We start from the raw sequence: 21758 nt of genomic DNA, 5'->3' as shown, positions 1-21758 counted from the left end.
TGATCTTAAGGCTTTGGCTTGTGCTAAAATGCAAAAAGAAACCAGAAGCATAATGGAAACTATGTGGTCAGAATTTTTAGAGGATGTATACAACCAAAGATGGACAAAACTTGAGGGTTCGCTTCCAGAAGGGGAAAAAATCAAAGAAATAGTGGGATGAGAAGGTCTTGCAGGCAGTTCTGGATTCTTTGTGACTTTGCCTGAGGCCACATATTTTTCCTAGTGGCTAAGAAAGGACCTGGGATGTGAAACATAAGTGCTTAATGTAGCAACAGTCCTCTGTGCAGACATAAGTACCATTCTTACTGTATTCCTGCTTCTGGTATGTGTATGAATACGTTGGAGCTAAAATGCCCATTAACTCACCTAAATATAAATTTTCAGTGTCCGAACCTGAGGAATTGGACATTAGGTTATTCCTTTTTTCATAGGCTATACCAATAGTCTACTAAGAATTATTTAAAATAGAGTTTACAAAAAGAAGCAATCTGTGGCATTTATTTAACCTCAATATGTCTATTTTATCTTTTTCTTATACAATACCAGCCTTAGCATTTTCAGATAAAATATGGCAAAGTTTGTATAATGGGGAGGTAGATGCTAATACATGCCTCTAAAAAAAAGAACAACTTCATTCTAACAAAGGAATAATTATTTTTTAAACTAATAAGGAAATAATTCGTACCTATACAACTAAAACATAACCTTATCTACCCTAAAGTAGAAGATTTTTGAGGAATATCACATGTTTTAATGGAAGTTCTAGAGCGAATAGTAGCTTCTAATAATTAATAATAATTAATTAATAACTGCAATGATAAATTTTAATTTGGATTTCCTTTTGAAAATCATTCATGGAATTATAGCCAAATAAGCAAAAGCATACAATTCAACTTCATGCTCACAGAGCAATTTCATTAGTACATTTCATGAAATTTGGCAGCTCTTTTGTTAAATTCCTGACTTCTCAGACATTTTGCAATAGAACTGAAAGACTTAAAGCTACTTTAGTCAAATACTACAAGCAGATTTAATCTGGACTTGAATTCTGTTGTCATCGGCACCCATTCATATATAGTAATGTTTTACCTGAGGTAGAATCTTTATTCTAAGAAAGCAAACTAGCAATTCCTTGCTTTCTGAGAACTGTTTTTAAAACATGTCCTTAGTAGCACCCTCTACTAATGTCCTGGATTTTGGTAAGCATGGTGATTGCTTATGGTCAAGTTCTTCCAATTCGATGACACAAATCCTGGGGAATTATGGATAGACCTCAGTGTATATTTTTTGATGTTTGTGGTTTTAAATTTAGTGTGCATAGGTCACCAGCTTGCATGGGTGGTGTCATTTTCTTCTTACAAGAGATGTATGGGAGAATTAGCTGGACACTGGCAAGAATGTTGATTGAAATCATCACTGGGAATCAACAATTTTCAAAAACATTTAGGAGCCCAGCTTTTTTTTTGGTGAGAATGCATCTCAAAAATAATCACTAAAATCAATGCTGGAATTCGATATACTGATATAGGTTTCATTAAACACATTTTTAGTATAAAATGATATAAAGCTGTATCATTAGAATTGCTCCTAAACTGTTCTAATCCATAAGTCTCTTAAATCGATGTGATAGTTTCTTGTGTGGTTTTTGTGCTTTTCACTTTAAATTTTATTGCTTAGCATTACCTTGATGCCATTTTTACAGGATATTTAAATTAAATAAATTTGAGCAGAAAAAGAAATGGAAAGCAAATAGTTATAGGAGTCAATTTTGTCTTTCAACTGGTGTAACGACTGAAGAACATTAATTGATTGTTACATTTCAAATACATATAGATATGAATGGTTAAAGTCATTCTGTAAAAATAAAAAACGTAAGCAATAATAAAATTTATTTTAATATCAAAGTTATAGGTTGGGGTGACTGAAAAAAACATTGGTAGCAAAGTTTATATGTTTCTGAGAGTTTTGTTTTAAAAGCATGTTTTGAAGAGGAAGACAAGTAATATTAGATATGACACGAGAAGAAAATAAGTTTTAACTAAAAATGTAATGTGCTGACTGGGAGGCAGAAACAATTATATGTTTTACATGCTCAAATTAGTAAATAGCTGCAAGCAATTGTCACATTACATTTTTGTTCACCAGTGTTTAAGCAAATTAATTAAAGGATCTAAATCACATTTGTGTTTTTCAACCACATGCTTTCAAAATGTTAACACTGACTACAAATAATCACCTAAGATGAAAAATTATTTTTAGTTTCTTTGTTCTTTAGCTTCCTATTTCTTTAGTTAATTTCCTAAAAATGCTTACTGTAAATTGAAAAAATTGCAAGTCCAGTTTTAATGTTGCAGTATCAACTATGCCAATAAGAGTGGACAGCAATAAATACACTAATGGTAGTTTCAGTACAATGTGCAAATTTTGATGATTAATTGGAAAAAGCCATTTTGTAGTGTGACTCTAAAGTCTATATTAGTTGTACATTGGGTAACTACATACTTACTTTTAGGCCCATATATCTATTTTTAACTTATATAGATACAGCTTCCTGATCAAATATATGCTTGGAAAAAATGTTTGTTTTCTTTGTAGTCTGATAGGAAAGGGAAGGTTACATGCTTAAAAAAGAAGACTCAAATCTTTTGTATTTATAACCTTGGATTCTAGAAAAAGCTGTGAAAAAACTGAGTGCGAGAATTTTGAATACAAGTGTTTCTCTTGCTTAAGCTCTTTTCACATAATTTACTACTTAAGAAAAGCTTACCCAGGAAAAATTATGCCCAATAATTTTCCAAATTAGATCTAACATTCTTTACATGGTCAAGAAATTTACAAGTTTGTATGCAACTTCTTGCCTCCCAAAATCCAGAATACATTTTCTCTGGAGCATTTGTTTAGATGACTCAGAGTTGCTAACATAAAACAATATTTTGGTACTTGTATTGGGAATTATAATAAAAACGTGTTTGAACTGAATAAGGACTTGTGTGAATATTCTGTGCTAGAATAATGGGATATTGTGATCCATTTGAGTCTGTGCTTATTCCCAAGAGTGAATAAAATAAATGGCCAGGTTTTATACTTGATGTAATCATTCATATTTCAATGAGTATTTTCCCCCTGGAAGACAAAGCAAACTCTTTGTGATATTTGCATTAGTGAATTTTAGAGATAACTACATAATGTGTAACGCACCGTTTTAATCTTTAACATGGGGGCTGTCTTTATGTCATTGGTTTCATTCAAGACTTTATATAGCTCTGTGAAAGCTGGGTCACTTACCAGATAGAGGGACAACTAAATTAAGATATGCTTGCCAAGAGTTGTTAAAATGTAAATTGTTTCAAATAAAACCTTTAATATCAGATGTAGTTTTTAAGGTATAGACGTTCTTTTCTCATAGTCTTTAAAACCATAGTGTTTTCAGAGGTACATTAATACCTTCCAGGTGTGCTCAGTTACCTTAGAGATGTTAGAATCGGGGACACAAGGAAAAGACCTGAGCCATCAGAGGATTTAACGTGAGATTTCAGTGATCCCTTTCCAAAGCTGAAAATTTTATTTTATAATAATCACAGTCTCCTGATGATGTTTAAACTGGATGAGTAGAATATTATCACTATAGTGAGTCATCACTCATGATTCAGAGGAAGATTTGTGCCGTACCATATTGTGGGATACAATTTGAAGGTATTTATATAGTTTAAATGGACAATATGAAAAATGTATGTGTACGTAACCTAATGAATTTCTGAGTCCTGTTCACAGTAGTAAGTTATCATTAATTGACCTAAGGTTATAAATGTATATTTGAAGAGATGCATATGATCATTTTATTTAGGATTTGGATATTTTAAGAGATGCAGGCCAGTGCCCCCAAAATCTATCATAGATTTATTTTAGAAGAGTAACAACATATGTGCAAAATATGTCCTCCCTGTTGGAGCCTCATTGAATCTGGAAGGAAAACTCTATGTCAATAGGACCATTTAGATATGAAAAATAAGTTTTATGGCAAGGTCTTTCCAGGAAATAAATCCTCTTGGATAGAATCCAAAATGGATCCATATCATACTTGATTGCATACCGTAGTGGATCGAGTTATACTGAAGCTTCATGCTTACTTGAGTAAGAAGATGCAGTCTTAAAATACCCTTGTATTTTATCCATAAGCGATGAAAGCTCTTAATTCTCTTCCTGTGCAGATTTTACCAGTTAAGAGAAAGAATCAAAAGGCAAAGTGGTAAAATAAAAAATATTACCCTTTAATTCTATTTTTTTCCCTTATATTGGAAATTCTTTATAGTACAACGGTAACTACTTTTCTTATACTATGTTATGAAGAAATGATTAAAACTAAATGTTACCAACGTAGGAAGAACTATCCTTCTGCACTATTATACTTACATATTTAGGTATTTTTTCTGAAACTAAGGCATATGTCTATTAAATTTTGAATTAAATGCTGAGAACTTTTTTGATTTGAGGGAGGCTGTATTTGTCACTTTTTGTGTATTTTCACGTACTTGTTGGTTATCAGTAATAGGTGTAATTTTAATGGCACTTGTTACAACTAGGAATTTCTCACTGATAATTTCAGCTAATAGCATCATTTATTCTGTGCTTGATTTAGTCACATTTTGCCTATCTTTCTAATATTCTTTAATGCCTTCTTCATTCTTTTAGTCATTTAATTTTGTACCCTTTCAATTCTTGTCCAGAGTTAGAACATTTTTAAGACATTATAATTTTAAATTATCACAAATTTCCTTTGGGGTTAAGTAGCTATTTCCATTTTCCCATGAAGCTTCTATTTTACCATATTTTATTTTTCCATTGCCTAATGTCTTTTTTTAGATGAGATTCTCAAGAATAATGTTTACTTTTTAGCTTGGATTAGCTTGACAAAAATAGTACAATTAGTAGACAAAAATACAATGAATATATTTAGTATTTACTATGTGTTTTACTTAGTACAGGCATACTTGATTAGCCAGATGATATCTGCATGATAAACCAGTTTAAATGGTTTCTGTGATTTACCAGTTAATAAAATAACTAGCCAGTAAGAGTTAAACAACAGGATTGACTAATTTCTTCTTTCTCTGAAAGAAGTTGTTTTTTTCAACCGCTTCAATTAATTGAACCAGCTGGCACAATCAAACCTGTTATCTGTTTAAGCCTATCTAAGAGTCTTTTTCTTCTACATTTTTGCTAATTTAACTAACTGTGTTAACTGAGGACATTAATAGCAACTCCGTGTTGAAAATAGAAACCTAGAGAAAATATCAATTTGAAGGACGTTGACAAGGCTAATATTTAAACTTCCTGGAAGGGGAAGGAACAAGTACCCTAAACAGACAATTCTGGTAATAGTCCAGACAGAATAAAATATTTTGTTGGTCCTTACCTCACACTTCAGAGGTATTTAAAATATACTTGTAATCATTGACTACTACTTCTCCTTTTTTCCTTTTTTCCTTCCTTCCTTCCTTCCTCTTTGTTTGGGGAGGGCAGGGATAGGTACTAACCAGGAGAAATTACCTTTAGTTCTACAGGTGGTAAAATAAAAGGAGAGAAGTCTTCAAAATAGAAGTAGTGACCCTAGAAAAGAAGAAAGAGAATAAAAATTTGTTAGATTATTTTTTTTAATGCTTGTGTTTTTAGAACTTGTTTTTAAGTTCACTTGTAGTGTTAGGATATTTTAAAATAAGAGCATATTAGAGCATTTTAAAAGCATACTGAATATAAGTTTTTCTCTCACAGTGCATCTGTTACAGAAAGTTTTGGCAAGAAATGTACTGTGTAATGAATGTTTTCTTTACATTTCTATAATGATTAAATTTTGGTTAGACTTGTTCTTTAATGTCATTTGTATTTAATACCAAGATGTCCTGACAGAGAGGAAACAATGATAAACAGAGTCACATCACAGATCACACTTGATCTAAAGGTCCTATCAAACCTCATAAATATACTACCATGTGTAAAATAGGTAGCTAGTGGGAACCTGCTGTATAGTACAGGGAGCTCAGCTCGGTGCTCCGTGACGACCTAGATGGGTGGGATGGAGGGGGAGTGGGAGGGAGGCCCAAGAAGGAGGGGATACAGGTATACATATAGCTGATTCACTTCAATGTACAACAGAAACTAACACAACATTGTAAAGCAATTTTACTCCAGTTAAAAAAAAAAAGGTCCTATCATTCAAAGGTCTGTTGTAGAGGCATGTAATACATCCTTAGAAAGAATATAATTCTTTATTTCCTCAGGCTTCATGGTGTTCATCTATACAGGTAACTCCTGATTACCTATATAAATTTCAGGATTTCCCATTGCCAAAATTTTTGTTTCTAAAAGACACGCATAGTTTAACTGGATGCTATTCCAAATCAGCATAGTTAAACATAATAGTCTTTACTGTGTACTTTCAAAATATATCAAAATTCCTCAACATGTAAACTTCCTGACTATTTTTTTACATCATATAAGATAGAATACTGTAGAGTCCCAAAATAAATTATCAATTATTTTTCCCTTCTCTCTCTCTTTCTTTAATTTCTATTTCACATAGATTAAAACTTAACCGTCATTTTGGCAGGATGTGTGATTTCAAGCTATTAAGGTGAGCTGTGTAAAAAGGAAGGTCAAAAACCATGAACTGAGTCATAAACTATGTAGCCTACCCCAGTGACCTACATTGTACATTGTATTTATGCTTGGATTTTTGAACAAATTTTGTTTATCTGTACAAAAGTATTGTCACAATATAAAATAGTTGTACTATGCCATTTTTTGAGTGTCCAGCAATACGTGTTAAAGTAATAGAACTATGGGTCTATTATAGATATGCTAAAAAGTGTTTTCATACTGGCTGAAATGGCAACATCTTATCATGTGAAGATACAGTTAATTTTGTGATCATTATTTTTGTTTGCGATTGCATTAAAGTTCTTATTTTTTAATATGTTATTGTATATGTAGCTAAGCAGTAAGATCTGTAAGATAAACATGAAAATTTGTGAATTTTAGTTTCACTTTAGAATAATTTCTCAAACCACAATATCATTTCCAAATGCTGTGACGTTTAGAATTGGGAGTGCTCGTAAGTTAATGCATCCTGATGTATTGCTTAATTCAGTATATAGAGAATCTTAATTTTTTAAAAAACTTATTTAATACGTAAATACAGGCATGAAAATGAGATCTATAGGTATGCAACTAAAAATTATTTCAAACAATGGTAAATGTGTGTGCCTATGAAAAATGAAATGATTGTGTCACACTAATCACCATACTTTTGAAGATGTACCATAAAATGACTTGGAGAAGACAGTATTGTTTATATTTATGAAAAAAGTACATTTTCCTAGAAAATATTCTCTCGTATTGGCCTTTCATACTCCATTTTTGTAAACTTTTTTGAGAATCTGTCACATTCTACTGACTTAGGAGTGTAATGTATCTTTTTTGGGAAACGATATGAATTATCATTCTTGTACACCAGTCAGGATGTGAGTGAACTAATTTATTGGGAAGTTACTCTTTATTATCTTTCTTTCAAAAGTGGGATTCTAACAAAGCAAATTTAAATATGTTTCTGACTGTGAGATAAATCTCCCCATTATGAAACACTGCATGATAGATTTACCTTATAAATAGCTTTTACGCAGTTATGCCGTACAATAAGGTGAGTTAGGAACTAAGTGAAAAGCTCTAAAGCGATAAATTTTTTTGTTTTTGGAGACTCAAAGGAATATCCATGTGCTAAATAGCATGCTTCTTGATTTCAGCCAAGTTCAAAAACTTTGTAGAAATAGATCATTTAAAAATGATAACTATTTATTGTCATTGTTGTTGTTGTTTTGTGTGTTGTTTGTGTGCGTATGTATTTTCTTTTTCATTTTAACCAGCCTCTTATACCTAGAAGTCCCACAAGCAGCGTTGCCACGCCTTCCAGCACCATCAGTACACCCACCAAAAGAGACAGTTCCGCCCTCCAGGATCTCTACATTCCGCCTCCTCCTGCAGAACCGTATATTCCCAGGTATAAAACTAACCATCATGTTGTTCTACGTAGCTTCTAGCTAAAAACTAACCTAAGTGCACGTAAACTGTGAAGTAAATTCTCACGAAACACCTTGAATATTTTCTCAGTTAAGAATTCTGAGCACATTCTGGGAAATCATTGCCTTATAGAGACTGTACTCTAGTTAATAATAACAATAACAATAACAATAACTAATTTGTATTAAACACTCTACATTAAATATCTTATAAGCATTATCTCATAATAGGAAACTAATATAAAATAGCAGCTAGGATTATTTTAGTAAGTAAAAAATAAGTGAGGCTCTTTGGTAAGAAGCCACAGGAAATCTCAAGTTACTTTGAAGCATTTCATACTTTATTTCTAAAAGAGAAAGTTAGAGATAACTTCTATGCTTTCTTAAATGTATGTAATGAGGAAGATTTTTTTTTCTTGGATGATGATGAGGGAGAGTGTTTCTTCCCCCAATACCTCTGTCTCTACAGTTTCCACTTGGTTAGTTCATTAATGTTTCTTTCAGAAAGTAGAGAGAGTTTGCAAGAGAATGAGTTGCCTTTAAAGTCTATTTTCAGATTTCTGGAGGCTGTATCTCCATTTCATGTTCCAAATCCCTATTTGAAATTCTTGGCAGGTGGAAGACTATAACTTTGTGCCATCATGCATTTTGTCCAAAAGCATTATGATTTCCAGCCTTGTGGAATACAAAAATTATGGAAAAGGGCCAGCACTAAATGGGGATAATTAATACCAATCACAAAGTATTTTGATTCAGTTTTTAAATTAGTTGTGCAGTCATTCAAAAACAATAATTTAAGGTCTCTTGTTTCCAAGCTATACTTAATATTAAAATTCTTTAATAAATAAAAGTACTGGAATTCCTTGTTTTAATTAATTTTCACTATTCTTCACTTTAGTATACCTAATGTTTCATTCTGTTGGTTATGATGGTACTGACATTTTACCATCTAAATGCTACATGACAACATTGGCATGTCTGCAAATACTGTGTTGTCATCTACTAATAAAACTGCAGTCAATTTTATTAACATTTTAGGTCTTTTTTTGAGAATTAAATGTGGTTGTGAGAACATGGTTTGTGAGAAGATACAATTTACTAAGCTGGCGTTTCAAAAATCGTTCTAATATATAATTTACAGTCATGTTAAATTTACAATCAGATGTACAAATTCATCTGATATCCTAGTCAAATTCAAGTTGAATTTTAATCTATTAAGATAGTATCAGACTTTTTGAATACGCTTGTAAGAGGAGCAATAAAACCATGTGTGTTTCAAATAGGAAATGAATCTTTTGGTTTGCTTTCATTTTAATGGGAAAGATTTTTATTTCAGTGCAAATGATTATTTAAAAGACCTTATTCTTCAGAGGGCTACATGTACAGATAAACACCAGAAAATTATTTTTAGCAAGTCTCTGCGGTTCTTTGATGTTCTTTCCTTGTCTCTTGGATAGGGAGGAACTTGTAATAAAGAGAGTATTTCCTAGACAGAATGTATTTAAAATGTACTTCAGAAGACAAAGGAGTTAAAGAATCCAGTTCTGTCCTCTAAGTGTGGTGCAGATATGATGAAGGCAATATATTGAAGTCAATAAAAAGCTTTAAACATGCTGTTTACAAAAACAGGAGAATGCAAGAGATTGAAGTATCAGCATAGTGGTACTTGTTTTGGTAGTATTGCTTGAACGTTCCATACTTTTCAGTAAAATTCATAAGTAGGGTATTATCTGTCACCTTAATTGATTCTTAGTCTAGTGTGTAATTTAACAGAATGTTCTAAATGTTTTTGAGTCAGATTATTAGTTACCTAGTCACATAATCGTTTGATATAGCCCAGTTAGAAAATATGTGCACGAGACTCCCTTTGTACCACAGCCTCATATAAATTATCTGCATTTTCTGGTTTGATTTGAAGTTATAGTCATAAAACTTTTTGCATTTGTCATTCTTTTATAGGTACAGCTGTGGCTTTTTTTTTCTCATTTTGAGGATGAATGAGGCTCACCTAATTTAACTCATCTGAACGTTTATTTTTTCCTACATTAAAAACTTTTGTTTATGTAGGATAGGCATTTGGGTGATAATTTGAATTGTAAATAATAAAAGCTTTCTCATCTTAAAACCAAAAAACCTTAAAAATGGTAGGACTGGTTGTCAAATTAGGTAGACTTTTTTTCATGTGATTATAATTCTTTGAACACATTTATTCCAGAAAAGGAATGTGATTGCAAAAGTGACTTTTTCTTTAAAAGAGAAAACACTCATGTATGTGAAGTGAGTGAAATTTGGTCAGTTTTTTATTATATGACTGTATACAATTTCGTTATCATAGTATGCAGTGAACTTTTATACTTAACCAAATTTCTTTTTCTGTCATGAAAACCAAGAATTTATAGGTCTTGCACAACTGTGAAGTTTAAATACTAATTTCTCGTATTAATTTTACTGTGAGCCATTAAATATAAAGATAGTCCAGTGAAGCAGTGCTCTAACTTTCCATCTGTTCCCTTAAATCCTTTTTAGAGCAAAAGTGTAGATTTATTATATATATGTATAGATGTATAACATTAAGAAAATTTTTATAGCAGTACAAATTAATATGTTGAGTTATTCAGGGTCTCATAATGTGAGTACATATACACATAGCCACACCCACTTATATACGCAATACATGTATGAATTCATTCTACTGCAAAGTTTGGTTTTGATCTGTACTTTTCTTAATTCAACTTTATTGAATGCATCCCATATAGACATGTCTAATAAATCTTCTTTGTTGGTAGAAGGCCTCTCATACCATTATAGATAAGGAATACCAGCCCTTCCCATTTTCTACCACAGGGTGTGTCCTTATAAGTAGAGCATGGTGAATTAACTAGGGCTGAATCACCCTCTGATCTCAGCTGCATTAACATTCATGTCACAGGCCTGGCAGAAACGTCTGCCCATTTATGGATAGGCATAACCTTCCCCAGTGCCCCAAGTTCATTAGGACTGTTTCCAAGCTAATTGCAGTGTCAGTTTCTTTTTGCTAGAGGACTAGCTAACAAAAAGCACCAGGCAATTTGTTAAGGAAAAGTTTTTAGCTAGCCAAAAATAAAATTGTGCCTGGATTTTATATTTATTTTCTTTGTGTTGCCTAAGAACTAGCTTTCATAGTTACAATTTGGTAATAAGCAATACTTTTATTTATACAATGGAATATTACGCAGCCATAAAAAGAAACAAAATTGAGCTATTTGTAGTGAGGTAGATAGACCTAGAGTCTGTCATACAGAGTGAAGTAAGTCAGAAAGAGAAAGACAAATACCGTATGCTAACACATATATATGGAATTTAAGGGGAAAAAATGTCATGAAGAACCTAGGGGTAAGACGGGAATAAAGACACAGACCTACTAGAGAATGGACTTGAGGATATGGGGAGGGGGAAGGGTAAGCTGTGACAGGGCGAGAGAGAGTCATGGGCATATACACACTAACAAACGTAGTAAGGTAGATAGCTAGTGGGAAGCAGCCGCATAGCACAGGGATATTGGCTCGGTGCTTTGTGACAGCCTGGAGGGGTGGGATAGGGAGGGTGGGAGGGAGGGAGACACAAGAGGGACGAGATATGGGAACATATGTATATGTATAATTGATTCACTTTGTTATAAAGCAGAAACTAACACACCATTGTAAAGCAATTATACTCCAATAAAGATGTAAAAAAATAAAAGAGTGACAGCTTTCTGATTCAGTCAGTCTTGAGAATATTATTTACTACTTTCTACATAGTTCAAATAATAGGAATATAGTTCTCTTCATTTGGACAAACCCAACCTCGACATTTGTATACTGAGAGAGAAGTATAGTATACTGTAGTATAAAAGTATAATATTTTTGGTGAACTGAAACTCATATTTTAGAATTGACATTAGCTTTATAAGCTCATCACCATCTCATAAGACTTAATAGGTCACTTATAAATTTGTTATTTTTATCTGTCTTGTTATAATTCAGTTTATTCTGTGGATTTAAGATTTCAGTCTTGGCACTTAAAATTAAATTTTATCTGGTTTGATAGTATTCATGGCACTGTTTAGGGTAGAACTGGAAACAAGAACTAGGAAGAAATAAAATTAGTGATCAACAAGGAAAGAAACGTTGCATTTACATCCATAGTCATGTTCTAGAATATGAGCTTTTCTAACAGAAATTTTATAGCTAGTCAGTGAAATTATCATAAAATAAGCAAGGTTCATTTTAACTAATCCTAAATGGAATATTTCTACCAAATTATTGTCCCAGTCACCTGGGCTGTGTGATTAATATTTACTATGTGTGAGTAACAGTTTTAGGGATCCCATAAATTTAAATTAGAGATTTTTCACTTCAGAATCCTATAGAAAAAAAAAATCAACTTGCCATCATCTTAAATCCCATTCTTAAACTCTATATATGGTAAGGTTTCTCCACCCTCTCTCCACAAGAAATGTTGCTGATGTGTAATTAAATTTTGATATATCCATTTAGAATGAGTTCCATGAACATATCTTTTTTTACTATTAAATGAGATAATACAGTTTAAATACAGAGAATAATTCTTTTCATTAAGGTTTATTTTAAATTAATAACAAGCTGTTTGAAATTCTTACAACACCAGTTTATATAGTGCTAACTTAGTTCTTAAGGTCACAGTACCCTCACAGAAGTGACAGTTCTTAAATACATCTTTGTTTTTAAGCAGTGCAAATATTACCATGAATCAATTAGATAAACTGGCAGAAGAAAGCTACATTGTTAGCACTGTTAACATTATACCTACTTTCTTAAGCACTAAAAGGAATTTATGAGCTAAGATGATGTCTTTTATGTGCCATAGTATTGAACATGGACTAGAGCAGGAGTTAGAAGATCCATGGGCTATGTCTAGCTGTGTAACCTTTAGGCTAGTCATTTAACCTCTCTGAGCCTTGGCATTTTTTTTTCCTGCAAAACAGGAATAATTCAAAGTTGCCCTATAAACCTCAAAGAAAGTTTGGAAAGATCAGAAGATATATAGGAAGGACATTATTACTACTTTAGACTGTCTCTGTCCTTTTACCACTGTAACACTTTTCTACATCCTTCTCCTTTACCATCTCTTTAGGGATGAAAAAGGAAACCTTCCTTGTGAAGACCTCAGAGGACACATGGTGGGCAAGCCAGTGCATAAGGGATCTGAATCACCAAATTCATTTCTGGATCAGGAATATCGAAAGAGGTTTAATATTGTGGAGGAAGATACTGTCTTGTATTGTTATGAATATGAAAAGGGAAGATCAAGTAGTCAAGGAAGACGAGAAAGCACCCCAACTTATGGTAAGAGTTCTTCTCTTACATTGATGAAAGAGCTTATGTCTGGTATGGGAATCTCAATTTCTTTTCCTAGGCTTTTGGGTTGTGAAAATTACTTGATAGCTTTTGAATCTTTATAATTGATCTGTGTCTGTCGTGTGCTTCCAAGTGAAATCTCAACAATATGAGGCATGACATTAAAATTTATTCCAGGTTTTCCAAAAATAAGCAAGAATAGTAGGTAGCATTTTAACTCATTAATGATTTACGGAAACCTTTTTGACTCACATGTAATTTTTGTAGATCAGGTGTTGCCAAACTGGACTAGTTCAAGGGTTTTTTTCCCGTTTTTTTAATGAATATTTACTGTTAACATAACTTATTTAAAATAAAATTTCCTTATTTCTCAGGTATTAAAAAATCTTTAGATGGACTTTTCTGGGTAAAATCTCATCTCAATTTTTGTTTTTTATAAGAAGCTGTAAATTTTGAGTGGATTTTAAATAGGAAGGACATAATGTATTTAAAGCAAAGATGGGCCTAGAGTTACCATGTCCCAGGATTTTTTATCTGACTCCTGTTTTTCCATGCATGACCCAGAAAGTAACCCAGTCACAAATACTTAAAAATTGATATAGTGTAGCTGTAAGATTTGCAGATAAAGTTGCCTAAAGTTAAAGTAGTAACACCTATGGTCCTATTGCAAGAATGAGTGTATTGAACTGGAATTCTATGCTCCATCCTTTTCAGTTTTGGGGGAAGGGCAGGATCCTTGCTGATTAGTCCAGACTTGATCAGTGGGAGCTGAGCAGAAGGAAAGTTGTTTCTAACTTTCTCTTTCCACCTGCCTCCCTTACTTTTTCACTATGGCCATATGCCTCCCTCCTGTGGTTCCGAAAGATTACCTACGTTATTACCCACGCCCTGTTTCCTTACAGCTCTTTGGTAATAATTATGTATGAAAAGTTTTGGCCAAAACGATTCTAAATAATAGGAACCATACCTATCTTGCTTTGTGTTATTCTCTGTACATGTGCTGTTTTATCATGTGCTCCTCCTCAATTATACTACTCTGGTGGCACTTATTTTGAACTGTCATAAATTGAAGGTATTTGTACCTTTGCTTTTCTCCACTATTATATTGTAAACCTCTGCAGTATAGAGGCCTGCCATCTTTTTATCCCTGCCCCTGCCCCCCATCACATGAGATTTTTATTTTTGTTAATTCGTTGCACAAGTATTTATTGACTACCTATTATTGGATAGGCATTAATGTATAGCAACTCTTCTTTTGTTATGTCCCAGAATTTTCTGGCTATTTTCTACTTGTGTTGAAGTAGATAAGAATGTTTAATTTAAGGGGAACTTATAGTCACCAGATGAAGTTGATTATTGACAGCTTTATAAAAAAATAGTTTACTAAGTTCTTACTTAAATGGCTCTGAATTCTTAGTTCCTTCAAACTATGGTTTAAAGCACCTAGTGCTATCATGTTCCACAGATCATATCTCTTCCAATAAAATAGAATACCATTTAAATTTTAGAAAAAGTAGATATCCTTTAGATTCTTGATATACTTTTATAAACCACTTAGGAGAAAAGAAATGTATATATGCTTAAAAGAGGGATAACGAAGTAAAAGCAAAAGTTCTTTTACTTTTGGTCATATAGTCTGAACTTTCACTAGAGATACTTATAGATACTTCAGTAGAGATTCCCTGGCACAACTTGAAAGTTGTTCCAGGTAGCTAGCAGTTGAATGTATATTTACCTTTTTAAAATCAGCTCTTAAATAATAAAACTTACCTTTCACATACGTGAATTTGTGGCCATAGTATTCCCAAAGATTAATTCATTTGTTAACTCATTCAGCTAATATTAGTTGTGTGCATCAGGTCAGCCAGGCACTTGGGATGCAAAGATGAATAAAACATAAATCTTCCCTGGAAGGCAGTCACAATGCAGAGGGAAAAAACAAAGAGATGCAGTGCAGCCACTTTAGGTAAGTAAGAAGGTGTGAACAGAGTGCTGCAGTAGCCTGGGAGCTGAAGCCCCAGAGTCTTCCTGGGAAGTCACATAAATAAAAGTGACATTTATGCTTGAGTTTTAAATGATGAATAGTCATTATCCAGGGTTTCTAAATGCTGGTTATCCCCACTAAATACCTGACACCTTCTCAAACCTAGGTCTGAGATCTGAGGGTTTATATAAATCTCCCAGCCCAGACCCTAAAGGTCCCAAGTAACTTCAAACCTTAATAAGCAATAATTGATGACAACTTCTTTATTTAACCTATAAAATGGTCCCATTACATGGACCCCCAAGTGTGACAATATTCTCTTGGATTTAAAAACAATGATAATGAAATACTTGATCCTGCTGAAGTATATTGAAAACAAAAAAAACCCTGAAGTTACAAAAAAAGTCCACATTTTATATTTTCTGAAAATGACAGTAATTTAACCTGTTAGCACTTGTGTAATACCTTAAAAGGCATTGTATAAGTCCTTTAGCCTTACAGTGTTCAACTTATCTCTTAGTTACAAATACCCTTATCTTCAAGTATGTGGACTTAGTCACCATTACTACCTATTAACTTCCCAGCTTACCTGTTTACTCAAAGAGGTTTAGAGTTATAAGAGTCTAAATAGGATTTTGAGAAGCAAAGGAGAAACATGATACAGTTTTTTTGTTTGTTTGTTTTTTTGCGATACGCAGGCCTCTCACTGTTATGGCCTCTCCCATTGCGGAGCACAGGCTCCGGACATGCAGGCTCAGCGGCCATGGCTCACGGGCCCAGCCGCTCCGCGGCATGTGGGATCTTCCCGGACCGGGGCACGAGCCCGTGTCCCCTGCATCGGCAGGGGGACTCTCAACCACTGCGCCACCAGGGAAGCCCCATGATACAGTTTTTAGTGTGTGCTTTTGGTTTCATTCATATGATAGATATATAAGACAAAAATATTTAGGGAAGCTCTGCTATTAGACACTGTGACATAGAAACAGATGGAAAGAAAAATACTTGAAAATATCCTAATTGAGAGCTTTAAAATGTATTGATTAACCAAAGTTCTCATTTTATATCATGAACCCACTCTTTGTGGCTAAGAGTGAAGTAAAAAATTAGTTATTTGCCCTAAGCTGTAAGATACAGTATGGATAGACAGTGGATGGCCCGTCTAGAAAATAAGTAAATAATACCTGTTGAGATTTATGTATGCCAGGCACTCTTCTAAGCATTTAAAAGTCATTAACCCTGTGAGGTAGATACTAATAGAATCCTCACTTTACAGATGGGTTAAATAACTTACCCAACTAGTAAGTGGTAGAGCTGGGATTAAATACCCATGGATATTTGTTGACTCTACCAGTGGTACTGGATAGCTAACTATTATGAAAATAATTTGCAAAAGTGTAGGGAAATAATTTCCAAAAATTTCATTACCCCTTCCAAATTCAAGCATTTGATTTCAGGCAAGCAGAACTAGATCTGTTCGAATATGTTTTTCTATATGTTTTGTATTTCCTGACACTATAATAAACATGCATTTATATAGACATGGCCTTAACACACCTTAGGAAAAGATAGCTAAATTGAGGGGTACAGTTAGCAACAATGTGTATGCCCTTTTTAAATGAGAGAGCATATAATAGGTTTTACTTTCCTAAAACAATAAACAAGAATGATTTCTGGAAATACAGATATAGTAGGTGAGGCAACCTAGATTAGTGATCGCTGGCATTGACTTTATCATCAGCCATACTTGGTAATCCTGACTGCCATCTAATTAGTCCAGTGTGACCTTAGGAATGTTACTCAAGGCCTCAGTTTTCTCATTTGTTAAATGAAGATGATAATATCTGTCTCATAGACTTTCTGTTAGAATTTAATGACAACACACTGTAAATTGCCTAGAAAGTGCCCAGTATGTGCTAGATATTTCTTTTCACTGTTGTCATTATTACATAGAGACTTTAATGTTGCTGAGAAAATAGATCTTGAGTGTTTTTACCACAAAAAAAGGGTAACTATTTGAGATGATAGATGTGTTAAATAGCTTGATTGTGGTAATCATTTCACAATGTTTACATATAATATCAAATCATCATGTTAATATATGCAATTTTTATTTGTCAATTATACCTCAATAAAGCTAGGGAAAAAAACAAAGAACTGAAATATCTCAACAGGTAAATAATAATAATATGAGCCATTTAAAAGTTTTTCAAGAATAAGATGGAGTGAATAAACAGAAAGTTCAGAAAAAAAAAAGAAACTTTAATGTGAAAGTAAAAGGGTGAAAAAAGATAGCATTAAATCACTAACTATTTGGTCTCATCTGCTCATGCTTCAAAGGCAAAGGTTCAAATTTGATGAGATCAGTTGCTTGGCAACTTTTCAGAATGGTAATATTTCCCATCAGCTTTCCCTTTTCACTGTTCACAGACTCCTTGCCCTTGCTGTTCCATCATAGCACATTTCTGTGCATAGAAACCTGCTAAAAGGTAGACACAGTTGGCTGAGTTCCTTTGTGGTTGTGAGTGGTCATATTTTATAAGAATAGGATAAAAACATTTTTTACAGTAATATTATAGAATAGTATTGGTTTGAAGGAATTCAGACCTTTTCTGATTTATTGAAAATCCAGGACCTCACAAAAAGCACGTGAACGAATGCAAGGTTGGTATTTTACAAGTGCTCCTCAGAAATGTTATTTGTACACACTGTGCATTGAGGAAAATTAATTTCTGTAATATTATACCTGAACATTTTCCACCAGAGTAGTTGGGACAAGAGAAAACCAAATACCATGTCCCTTTTATCCACTTGAATAGCAAATGGCTTGAAGTGATTTAACAGTAGCATGGTGAAGGACTTATGGGCAGTGATACTGTGAACTGAGTTTTATCAGTGTGAGGTAGGGATATGGTCTGAAGGTTCCAGGGTCTCTCATACTTCAAAATCACCTTTCTCTATCTTACAACTTCATTCTATCTTTTGGGCAGTTAAATTAGAATTAATAACATCATTTCAAACATTTCTTAAAGGTACACGTAATACATTTGCATTTCTTTATTTCCAAATAGAAGCTTGTTCCCTTTCCTGTGATTTTTGCATATAAATTATCTTTCTTATCAAATAAAAGTTCAGCTGTCATTCATCAGCTATGCTAGAGAGAAAAGAAAATGGGATTCTAACCACAAGAAATTTCTGTGCTCAAGTAAAACGCACTACTTCCAAAGCAGAACTAAACATAGAAATAGAAATTAGTGAATCAAAAATTCAGAAATATGAGATATGTACTATACTCACAGGAATTCTTATTCCTTTGGACTTATTTAATACACCTCATAAAGACTGCATGTTAGTGAGCTTCACAAAATAATTTTGAATATCAAGGTGATGGTGATAAGGGACCATGTAACTGATGGAAAAGTAGTTCAGCAATATTTTGGCATAGAAATAGAAAATAGTCTGATTCCTAATGTAAAAATTAGAGTAATCACCTAGGGAAGGCACTCTTCTTTAATTTGTATAATTTTACTGATAGAAATAGAGCATAAGTTTTGAGGTCAGATAGACCTGAATTTGGTGCCAAGGCTTGGCCTTTAATAACTGATTGACCTTGTAATTGAGCCTTAGCCTCACTGTGTTTTTGTTTCCTTATCTGTAAAATGGGATAGCAATACTACTTTTAGTGTTTTTATGAGCATTAAATGAGATACTATATCTCAAGTACTTAGCACTGGTCTTGCCTCATAGAAAGTACTCAAGAAATGGTGCCTAGGGACTTCCCTGGTGGTCCAGTGGTTAAGACTTCGCCTTCCAATGCAGTGGGTATGGATTCGATCCCTGGATCGGGGAGCTAAGATCCCACATGCCTCACGGCCAAAAAACATAAAACAGAAGCAATATTGTAACAAATTCAATAAAGACTTAAAAAAAAAAAAGAAACCATGCTTACAAGAAATGGTGCCTAAATGGCATAGTAAATTACTGCTGCTCATAAATAAAAGTGTCTCAAAGATTCTGAAGTGCTGATGGATCAAATTAACACTTCCTCCTTTCCTGTGGAGGGACTTAATAAAGAACAAAAGGAATGGAAGTATTCCCTCAGTTTGGTCCCTCTACCTACCCAATAAATAACCAGCCATTTAAATCATACCAATTAAAAGAAATATAGAATTTGCTTGTTTCTTTTGGTTTGGTTTTGAAAAGTAGAAGGAAGAGCATCAAATAGCTCATAACACTAGAAACCTTCGTGATCCAAGTCTTCTTTTAAGTTCTGTTATTGAAATCACTACCTCATATGCTAGGCAGAAGGGCCTAGTTATAACCTCTCAGCATCAAAATTTTGAAAACAGTTCAAACCCCACACCTTTTTAAAGTTTAAGATTAGTTGCTTTTAAAAAAGGATAGTGAAAATAATATGTGAAATAAGTTAAATAGTTGGAGACTTTCAAAGAAATGAAACCTGGCAAGATCAGATTGCCCTGAAAGAATTGAAGGTACTAGGTAATAGATAAAACAGTAAGCTTAAGAAAAAAAAAAAAAACTTTTAATAAAGTTCCAGAGTATTAATATGTGGATAAAAAGGAGGGATTAGCAAACCAAATCAGCAAAGCTGATGCAACTATTAGAGGAAAAGAAAAACTCTTCAAATGAATTAACACAAAGATATTAGTGCTTCCCTTAAAGACAAAATGGGAAAGCCAAGAATAGAAACAGTCCAACTCAGAGATTCTCAACTGGGGTCAGTATTGCCCCCTAGGGGCATTTGGCAATTTCTGGGGACATTGGTAGTTGTCATAAATGGGAGTGGAGGTGCTACTGGTATCTAGTGAATAGAGGCCCAAGATGCTACTAAACATCCTACAATGAATAGGACAGCCCCCAACAATAAAGAATGATCCAGTCCAAAACATCAAGAGTGCTGCTGTTGAGAAACCCTAGCTAAATTAAGAAGAATCAGTTGCAGACAAATTGAATACAGAAGCAGATGTATGTGACTAGAAAATCAAAGAGCCCTTGTATGACATAGGACCAATTGCCTTTTTTTTATTCAAAGGATCTGGGAACTTACTGCTCTGGAAGGATAGACCTGCATTTACTCAAACTTAGCATATTCTCTATAAGGTTGTGAGTATCTGAGATGACTTACCCTGCTCTATAGTAGAAAACCTAATCATGACATCCCCTGGAACAGGAGGGAACTCATTGTGCCTAGTTGAAATCGGAATGCACTTTCCCTCAATGGGAAAAAGATATAATAAATGGCAGCAAGGTGAAATTTAAATAGAGTGGTTAGTGTCTGCTTTCAGATCACAATGTGGCTTAAGTAATCCAGCATTTTCCTATGTACGTTCTTCAGATCACTAGTTCTGAAAGAGAATCTTTGTAAATGAAAGAGATTACGTGGTTAAATAAGATTGGGAAGCTCTGCATATTTTATCCCCCTCTTGGAGATTAATAAATGCACATTAGCATACTAAAGGCTTTGAAAATCTTGTTGAATTGGGGTTAGCTTATTGTTTCCCACATGTATTTGTACATTGCATCTTTTTTGGTTTTGGTCACAAAATATTTATTAACCTCCCAATGGAACTAATGTTTGATGGAATATATTTTGGAAAGGCTGAAATAGAGTTGCAGCTCCTCTTAAAGACCAATATACCAATGCTAAAATTTCTTTGTTTTAAGTTGCAAACAGCTGACCTAACAGATAAGCATTTGGAAAAGCCTCTATTCTTAACTTGAAGTCTGCCCCAGCAGACAGCTTGTCGAATGTCATCTTCATTTTTATTGTGCAGAAAAGCCATTTTCTAGAGTAAATCTTATTTGTGATGAAAGTCCAAACTAAAGTAATAAATATTAACTGGAAAGATCAGTGCATGGCTCGTCATAGAATTACTGGTATCACTGCAAAACAATTTGCTAGAATCATGAAGGAAATAGAACCCTGGGGATAGAAAATGTCAAGTGTTATAGCCAATCTTGTTAAAAGAGAGATGACTAAAAATTATACACTGATTATCTTAATGACTGGAGACATTAGAGGAAATAATTAAAAGAACATACAGCCATTTAAAAGTATGACAACCTAGCATCACTTTATAAATAACACATCATGTCAAACCAGTTTATTTTCCATCTTTGTTAAGGGATGGACAACAAATACAGTTACATCTACAGTTTATGTTCTGATCCTCCATTAGTTCTTTGCCTAGCCTTTAAGAACTTTTTGCAAGAGTTGCAAACTGGCTGGGAGTATACTTTTTTAAAAAGCAGTAATCATACATGTCAGTGAATTATTTTTGAAGAAAAATGAATTGGATTTTTGTGTAATGCAATGGTCTTGAATTCATC

General features: G+C 33.5%; 1 protein-coding gene across 6 annotated transcripts in view; it reads left to right on the top strand.

The window, feature by feature from the left end:
* CNKSR2 (connector enhancer of kinase suppressor of Ras 2) overlaps nucleotides 1–21758 on the top strand; it is a 257886-nt gene that overhangs the window by 141022 nt on the left and 95106 nt on the right. For all 6 annotated transcript variants that reach the window (XM_030843703.2, XM_070044647.1, XM_030843702.2 and 3 more), the window contains 2 exons: nucleotides 7917–8050; nucleotides 13203–13414. In XM_030843703.2, the coding sequence (XP_030699563.1) occupies nucleotides 7917–8050; nucleotides 13203–13414 (346 nt within the window). The remainder of the gene's footprint in view (nucleotides 1–7916; nucleotides 8051–13202; nucleotides 13415–21758) is intronic.

Source organism: Globicephala melas, chromosome X (assembly GCF_963455315.2).
Source record: "Globicephala melas chromosome X, mGloMel1.2, whole genome shotgun sequence".
NCBI lineage: Eukaryota > Metazoa > Chordata > Mammalia > Artiodactyla > Delphinidae > Globicephala > Globicephala melas.
Note: the sequence above shows the minus strand (reverse complement) of the source record. Positions and strands in the feature narration are given on the sequence as shown.